Raw genomic sequence first — 9,289 nt, forward strand, 5'->3', positions numbered from 1 at the left:
AGAAATAAAGAGAGAAGAAGATGAAGGGGAAAGGCATAGAGGAAGTAGAGATGATTAGAGAGGGGGAAGGAATAGAGCAGAAGGAAAAGGGGGAAAAGATTAAAGTAAAGGGATAGAGGGGGAAGGAATAGAGTAGAAGGATACAGAAGGAAAGAGGGGGAAAGAAATAGAGTAAGTGAGGAATAAAGAGAGCAGGAGAGAGGGAAAGGAAAGTAAATAGCAGAATATAAATAGAGAAGGAGAGGTAAAAAGAAAAATCTAGGGAACAGAGAAAGCATAAATGAGAAGCAAATTAGAAATGAAAAGAAAGAGAATTTAGAGAAGGAAAAGCTAGATAGTCTATGTGGGAGTAAACAGAAAGAAGGTAAGGAATAGAGAAACTAATAAATAGAGTGCATTGGAAATGTATACAGAAGAGGATGGCATAACACGAGTAAAGGGAATGAAACAATGGGAGTAGCGATTCGAGAGAGAGAGATTAAGAGGAGAAATGAATTATAAAACAAATGTGTTAATTTTTTTTATAATTTTATCATTATTAATTTCTATCATGCTTAATATATATACCTACAATATTACAATCAGGTAAGGGTAAAGCATCCGTGAAAGTGAATATAAACATCCGTAGAAAGTTGAAAATTTGAGCATCGCCCCCCCCCCTTCGCATTTTATATGATGATAAATATTATTATTTTCTATAAAATGAGGGTAGGATGAATTATCGAAAGTTCCTATTTGATCCAGGAACAGATTGACAGGAAGAGATTCAGTCAAATCCCTCTCCTCTCCTCTCCTATCCTTTCATCCCTGCAGACAGATTGATCCACTCTCAAACTATCTATCTATCTATATATCTATCTATCTATCTACATATCTATCTATCTATCTATCTATCTATCTATCTATCTTCTCTCCTCTCCTATCCTTTCATCCCTGCAGACAGATTGATCCACTCTCTAACTATATATCTATCTATCTATCTATCTAGCCATCTACATATGTATCTATCTATCTATCTATCTATCTATCTTCTCTCCTCTCCTATCCTTTCATCCCTGTAGACAAATTGATCCACTCTTAAACTATATAGCTATCTATCTATCTATCTACATATCTATCTATCTATCTATCTATCTATCTATCTTCTCTCCTCTCCTATCCTTTCATCCCTGCAGACAGATTGATCCACTCTCTAACTATCTATCTATCTATCTATCTATCTATCTATCTATCTATCTATCTATCTACATATCTATCTATCTATCTATCTATCTAGCTACATATCTATCTATCTATCTATCTATATATCTCCTCTCCTCTCCTATCCTTTCATCCCTGCAGACAGATTGATCCACTCTCTAACTATATATCTATCTATCTATCTATCTCTCTATCTACATATGTATCTATCTATCTATCTATCTATCTATCTATCTATCTATCTATTTATCTACATATTTATCGATCTATCGATCTATCTATCTATCTATATACATTGTGATCTATCTATCTATCTATCTATCTATCTATCTATCTATCTATCTATCTATCTATCTATCTATCTATCTAAATATCTATGGGAACCCAGCTTTACCTTGAAACTAAGTTTTTTTTTTAAACTTAGACCTTTTTAAACCTTTCGAACTAAGCTAAGAACACTACCGTGGGTCTACTGAGTTCCTTGGTCAAAATTTGAGGCAAATCGGTCAAATGTTCACGAGTTATGATCTGACATACACACAAACAAACAAACAGACATTATTTCATATCTATCTAAATTTTTTTTCTTTCTTTCTATATATCTAGCTATATATTATCTATTTATTTATCTATCTATCTTGGCTCATAATAAATTTTCTTTCGTGTTTATTTTAGGCTGAACCATCATACATTAATATTCTGAATTTTGTGTTTGAAAATAAATACTAAAACTATTGATCTTGAGACAAACCGGTCAAGGCAAGGTTGTAATGCAAGGAAAGTTAATTGCAGTTGTGTATACTATGCGTACATATTGAAACCAGTTCTCTCTGGGCGGAATTTGTAAACAACAACAGATACATCAGTGTTCGAATAGTATCCGAGGAGGTTTAAAGCATTAAATTTTGATAATTTTGATAATTCTCATAATAGTTTCCTATGACCAGAATATTTCATTGATTTTTTATGTCAAAGATGGATCTCAGGCTTCGACATCCGTCTTGTGTTTAGATCACCGCCCAGAGTCAGAACACTGCAGTACAAAAGATGCGTACACCTCTGAAATAACTTTCCTTGCATTATAACCGTGGGTCAAGTCGTTTACGAGTTATGATCGGACATACAAACATTAAACAAACAGATCTGTTTAAATAATTTTAGTTTTCTATTAGCTAATACCAAAAACATAGAGTCCAATATGGGAAATTTATAAGTATCGTTTAATTTTAACTGCTTTGGTTTTCTAATAATTGTTTTGAAACTTTGAAGCTTGAACCACCTCAGTCAGTACCTTAAAAATCAAAAGAATCTGAATTACCTAAATTACCTTTCATAAGAAACAGATTAACATATTCAATCATTCATAGATTTTCAACTCATAATTTTATATTCTAATTTTAAATCAAAACAAATAAAATCTCGTTGGAAAAAATGGTGAAATATTAAAAGGAGGGATGGATAAATAGATGGATGGATGCAAGGTTATAATGCAAGGAAAGTTATTTCAACCTCCTCCGATACTAAACTAACACTGATGCATCTATTCTTGTTTACAAATTCCGCCCAAAGAGAACTGGTTTCAATGGGTACGCAGAGTAGACATGACCGCAATTAACTTTCCTTGCTTTATAACCTTGGATGGATGGATGGATGGATGGATGAATGGATGGGTGGGTGATGAATTGATTGATTGATGACCTGACACTATGTCCTAATCTGTTATCCCGGTTTACAAACACAAAGGCGGAGAAGATACAAAAATTATTTTTAACAAAATTATTTTTGAATATTTCATATCATAAGAAAATGTTAAACTGTGAACACATTTTTTATAACATGGTCCTGTGGGAGGGGGAAGAGGAAGATGACAAGATGGATTAGTACGAAGATTAAGAAGAACAGATTTAATCAGAATAAGAAATATCAGAAACAAAAAATGTTTAAATGATTAAAACATTGAGAATTGTTACATTTGTTAGACGTTGACAAAGTTTCAGGTCATGAAGTTTAATGAAGTACATGAATTATATTCATTTTCCTTGTGTAAGATGCTCAATAAAGCCAAAAGCAAATTTTGTAATGAAACCTGAAAAAGAATAAGCGAGTGTCGTTGTGAGTTTAAGTGAACCTAGATTTAAAGAGGACTATGCACCGATTCTAAACGGTACATAAGAACAACAAATATATGTAAAACTATTCTAAACGGTACATAAGTACAACTAATATATGTAAAACTATTCTAAACTATAAACGGGACATAAGTACAACAAATATATGTAAAACTATTCTAAACGGTACATAAGTACAACAAATATATGTAAAACTATTCTAAACGGGACATAAGTACAACAAATATATGTAAAACTATTCTAAACGGTACATAAGTACAACAAATATATGTAAAACTATTGCAGCAGGAGAGCTTATATAGTTTAAAGCTGTCTTCACAAAGTAAATGAATATTAGTTTGGGTACCCAGCTTAGCCTCTCTAAAAATGTCAACCCACTCAATTTATAAATTGTTATACATGCTCATGAGAATTGAATGGGTTCCTGAGTTATGATCGGGGAGAGATTATTACTATACTTTGGAAGGGAACACCAAATAGTTTATTAATTCATCTTTTCAGGAAATCATAATTAGCGTGTTAATTAATTTTTTATTTTATAACTTTATATGTACAATATGTTTCAATTCTAATTGACTACAGTACTTTTAGATTTCAATAAAAAACTTAAATTATTTACTTGGAAAATCATGTTTTTACTTTTTAACTAAGTTACTAGAAATAATCAGTTAAAACCACAGGGGGGATGATTTCTGTCAATAAATCTATAATTTGTATTATTTCTTATTATTCTGTTTAAACAACTAAACGATCTTTATTCTACAATCTTTATGGATACAGAGCGTCCCATATCATATTAGGTTATCTTCAAGGTTTAACGCCAAAATGAAACCATAATACTCGAAAAAAAACTTTTATTGCCCGCAAGAAAATTCTTATAATATAGCCTTATTCAATTTTCAAAAATGATTTATTCTTCTTAAATTTTCTGATTAGTCCCGAAAATCGTAATTTAGACCGATTGACGATCTAACATGATATGGGACACCCTGTATATAATAGACAAATTTAATTAAACATAATCAAGGGGCGTTAACACCACAGCAGATGTCGCGGTATTAACAGGACAACGGTGGAATTTTGGTGTCGTCTTCCGTTCTTTTTATCACCAAAAGTAACTTAGATTTTTTATTTTTGTAAACGATTAAATATTTGAATATTTTTCGACATATATTGGTAAAAATTTAAAAGGTTGAGCGATTTATTTCTTACACTTAAAAGGAAGAAAGACTAATTCAATAATTCCGCTGTTTTCTGGAAACTTACTGAAAGCGCGCATCCATTAAACCATTTCGGTCAGAGAGAAACCGGAATCAAACGATATTATAGGATCCAGGGAATACGATTTATCGCAAATTATATTTTTAAAAACGTCAGAAATTAAATAAGTCAAAATCGATTAATTATTTACGTATTGGTTTCTCCTGTCCACCCTTTACATTTTTGGAACACTTTTCCTTGTAAACATATTTACAATTCTGAATGTGTGGTTCTCATGTGACTTTTCAAATTTGAGTTTTGAATAAAGGTTTTCTCACACTTAGCACAGGTATACGGTCTCTCTCCAGTATGTTGCCTGAACAAATAATAAAATATAGTCTGTAACAAAGAGCTTTGTAATATGAAGAGTAGACATTGGGATTTATACGCAAAACTAGACGCCACAATTGGGTTCAATAAAAAGCCACAAAATATCGTCTTTTCTATAATTTAAAAAGATTTAAGGACTTTTAAGCATTTCCATCACCAAAAACTTGTGTTTTTACGTAATTTGCCGTTAGCAATGCCTTTATTATCTGTTCAGATAATTCTTATCTTAAAACAGATTGCAATGTAATTGGTTAAAAAAATGTGGCTACTTAAAACCAAGGTTTTTTCGGGCCTTGCTCACGTTAGTGGCCTAAAGTTCTGCTTTAGACTATAACAAAACTATACTTTATGACATCTAACAAATTTTGTTTTAAAATACTTGGTATTTTTCATTACAAATGTGATGCGTAACAAAATCACATTCTTAGCTTTATTTTAACAGGAGAGCATTCTATCCTATAACCGAGTAAAACAAATTTAGAAGTGTATAACCGTGTCGCTATTTTCCCACTAATTTTAGCACCAACAATTAATTTCTTTATTTGATAACTAGATTTTTAATTTCGATCGTTTGAATTTAAAACCAATACTGCAGCCAATGACGTCATATAAAAAATCTTCTACTATTCTACCGTCTTTGGTCTGCTATTTTCTTGCCTTGTCAACCACATTTCAATTGACTTTTGTCTAGAAATATAAGATACTAGCTAAAGTGCACGGCGTTGCCGATTAGAAAAAAAATATTATTTAGATTTTTTTAGCCTATGTTACCCCGGGTACCCATGGGTGTCCTAAAAAATTTCAGCCAATTCGGTCCAACCGTTTGACAAGCTATAGCTAACATATAAATATATATATATATGAGCGAAGAGCTTTATTATATAGTCTGTATAGTAAAAGGTGCTACTTTTTTAAAACATTAGATTATATAATAAAGCTCTTCGCTCATATTTAAGTTAAAACCTTTCTCGAGAATATGCGCGCTTTTGTGACATCATTTTTCAAAATTTATAAAAAGATCTTTTTAGCAACTCTTTGATCTTTTTATATGTCTTTAATCACTTAAAATGTTGTCAAAAATCCCTTTATATTCAAAATGTAGTTAAATTTTAACTTGGATAAAATTTTAAAAAATGTTAATCTCGGATATCATTTAAAATGGAAAATGGAAAATCAACTTTTCTACAGAAACAAAAATGCATCAAACTAATTGAAATGCACTTTGCTGAAAGTATTTGAATGAATAGTTAAGAATACTAAAATACCGTATCCAGGTTGCATTATCATCATCAAGTACTTTGTTCTTTACAGGACTAATTAGTTCAGATTATGGAATGTTTATAATAAATGATTACAAATGATAATAATATAATGATTTTAAAACTCCTTTGTGTGGACAATTTGGACACGTAAATTTATGTACCTTGTATGTACAGTATGAGTTTTCTTCTGATTGAACTTGAGATTGCAGCCAGGATATGCACATGCATAAGGTCGGTCCTGTACATAATATGTCTTCTATCAGATTTTGTTTAAAAAATACCCAAAGTTAATGATTTCAAGAGGTTATTATTACCCAATATATTGTTAAATATTTATGACATGTTTTAACCCACTATTTAAAATAATGTTAAGCCCAGTTTTCCCTCTGTCAGAAACGAAAACATATTCAGGGCTCCAGCGGTGATTAAGATCCAAACTAGTCACTAAGTTTGAAGATTGTACATCTAATATGAAGTTTGCCCTAGAATACAAGTCAATTGCACGTAAGATTAAAATTGTATACATGTTTTCAAGCATATATCCTGTAATTGAAAAGCTATTGAGAAAAACAAAATAGTTTTGAGTTTCTAATATGTATCCAAATAATTCTTATACGTTTGTAAAATCAAAGCTCCTAGTTTCCAGTGAATAGTTCGATTTAATTCAATTCAATATGTTGAATTCAGCTGCAAATTTTCAAAATGTAAATTTTGTCCAAAACTAACACTCAATGTCAGATCTATGGGATAAATCATGGTTTGGAACTCCCCTCCCCTGAGAATGTATTTTTAATCTTTACAAATTTTGCTAAATTTCGATCAGATCATTTATCGGATTCTTAAACTTCTTGTTCAGATGACATAAAATCCCTGAGTGTGAGTGACAATATGATCTTTTAGATTTCTGTTTGTTGAAAACTGTTTTTTGCAGACATCACAGGGAAAGCTTTGTCCTATTCCATGAGTTCTTCTGTGCATTCGCAAATCATTATAGATTCCAAACTGTTTATCGCACATATCACAAGAGTGCCTAAATAAGATTATATATCATAAGGAAAAATAAAACTGATAGATAGATGCTGGGTTTAGAACCTGCATTCATTCAAAGGTTTCAACTTTTGGTATAAAAATATACTTGTATAACGCTTGTTTTCGAAGAGGGCATTTTTCTCACTTTTTTATCTAAATTCCTATTTGCGTTTGTAAGTTTAATTTACAATTACAGTTAGTTAATATATTTCATTTTGAGAATAAATGAAAAGATTCCATTTGCAGAAGTACTCTTTTCTTTGAAACGAAGGGCTTTAAACTGACTCCCTGTAATTGTAATCTATATATATACTTTCCTTGTCTGTCCTAATGTCTGTTTGTTTGCATATCCAATAAACGTTAAAACGGTAGAACCGATCGGGCCCAAATTTTGTGGTTTATGAATGATCAAATTGCAAAAATTGGTATCAGCAAGTTATTTTTTTTTTTTTTAATTTTGAAAAGTCTACATATATACTTTGCTTGTCTCTCTGTCCGTTTGGATCCAATAAACGAAAAGTGGCTGAACCGATCGGGCCAACATTTTGTGTGGGACCTCACATGACCCCAGGAAAGGTTTATGGATGATCGTATTTTCAAAAAGATGCCATTAACAAAATTCGATATGAGGAAATTTTGAAAAATGCACAAATTTTTTTTATAAAATCCGCGAAATTTTTTCTAGTTTTTTTTACAAATGATAGAAAATGTTCACAGTTTTAATAGAAGATAGGCACGAAGCGCCCTAAAAGTCCAGTACCCAATATTTTGCTGTAGATTTAAAAATTTATTTTGAATAGAAATGTTTCTCCTGTTGCTTGTTTAAAAAGTGCTATTTTTTCCAACCCAACCTTTTATCTTGATGAATTCTTTGTTTGTGAAGTTTTAGATTCTTCGGAGAATTAAACAGTTTGTTGCACAGATCACATTCAAACTAGATATTCTGATACATGAATAAATAATAAAATCAAGACTGCATTTTAAATAGAAAAATAATCTTTCATTATATATTATGGTTATATCCCATGTATCAAGGTACCAAGTATATCCAATATCCATATATCAGAATACCAAGTATATCCATGTATCATGGCACCAATTATATCCCATGTATCAAGGTACCAAGTATATCCAATATCCATATATCAGAATACCAAGTATATCCATGTATCATGGTACCAATTATATCCATGTATCAAGGTACCAAGTATATCCAATATCCATATATCAGAATACCAAGTATATCCATGTATCATGGTACCAATTATACCCATTTATCAAAGTACCAAGGATATGCTATATCCATATATCATAATACCAAGTATATTCCTGTATCAGGGTACCAAGCATATCCATGTATCAGGGTACCAAGTATATCCAGGTATTAGGGTTCCAAGTATATCTTTGTATCAGAATACCAAGTATAGTCCTGTATCAGGGTACCAAGTATATCCAGGTATCAGGGTGCCAAGTATATCCATGTATCAGGGTGCCAAGTATATCCATGTATCAGGGTACCAAGTATATCCCTTTATCAGGATACCAAGTATATCCCTGTATAAGGGTACCAAGTATATCCCTGTATCCTTGTATCAAGTATATCCATGTATCAGGATATCAAGTATATCAAATATCCATGTATCAGGGTATCAAGTATATCAAATATCCATGTATCAGGGTTCCTTAATGACTGTAGAATGCATGTATCTAGTATGGTTGTCCAGGTATAGTTTACTGGATAAGCTCTTGTCACAAATAATGCAGACATACTCTCCTTGCATCTCGGAAACGTGGGATACCTTCTGCTCCTGATTGTACATGTACATCTGTACTGTATTAGAGAACATGATATAATACCAAGATTGATATGTCAATCTGAAAAAGATAAAAATTTGAAAATTCTAAAGAATAAATTTTCGATAACATTTTTTTAAGAAATAAATATTTAGATATTGATTATCATAATAAAAAATATTAGAATTTCTTTATTTCTGTGTATGTTTTTAAATGGGTTAAAGAAAATGGCAAAAATGTACAGTACTGTACAATTTACAGTGTGTATTAAATGGCCTACTCCAT

General features: G+C 31.3%; 1 protein-coding gene across 1 annotated transcript; it reads right to left on the reverse strand.

The window, feature by feature from the left end:
- Positions 1-4,275: 4,275 nt before the first annotated feature.
- Positions 4,276-9,081, reverse strand: LOC111704667 (oocyte zinc finger protein XlCOF28). Its single transcript, XM_023476980.1, has 5 exons — positions 8,893-9,081; positions 8,062-8,144; positions 7,052-7,211; positions 6,343-6,419; positions 4,276-4,905 (listed from the first exon to the last, which is right to left on the reverse strand). Exons 1-5 carry the CDS (start codon positions 9,055-9,057, stop codon positions 4,800-4,802), a joined length of 591 nt encoding a protein of 196 aa, XP_023332748.1. The 5' UTR covers positions 9,058-9,081; the 3' UTR covers positions 4,276-4,799.
- Between the last annotated feature and the right edge of the window lie 208 nt (positions 9,082-9,289).

The sequence above is a fragment of the Eurytemora carolleeae genome, unplaced genomic scaffold (assembly GCF_000591075.1).
Source record: "Eurytemora carolleeae unplaced genomic scaffold, Eaff_2.0 scaffold619, whole genome shotgun sequence".
Taxonomy (NCBI): domain Eukaryota; kingdom Metazoa; phylum Arthropoda; class Copepoda; order Calanoida; family Temoridae; genus Eurytemora; species Eurytemora carolleeae.

Excerpts from the sequence above, each read along its gene's own strand:
- LOC111704667 (XM_023476980.1), bottom strand. The coding sequence starts at position 9,057 with ATGTTCTCTAATACAGTACAGATGTACATGTACAATCAGGAGCAGAAG. Across the intron at positions 7,212-8,061 it reads AGAATTCATCAAGATAAAAG|GCACTCTTGTGATATGTGCG; the intron begins GTTGGGTTGGAA and ends AATCTTATTTAG. Across the intron at positions 6,420-7,051 it reads ATATTGTCACTCACACTCAG|GACCGACCTTATGCATGTGC; the intron begins GGATTTTATGTC and ends TATTATGTACAG.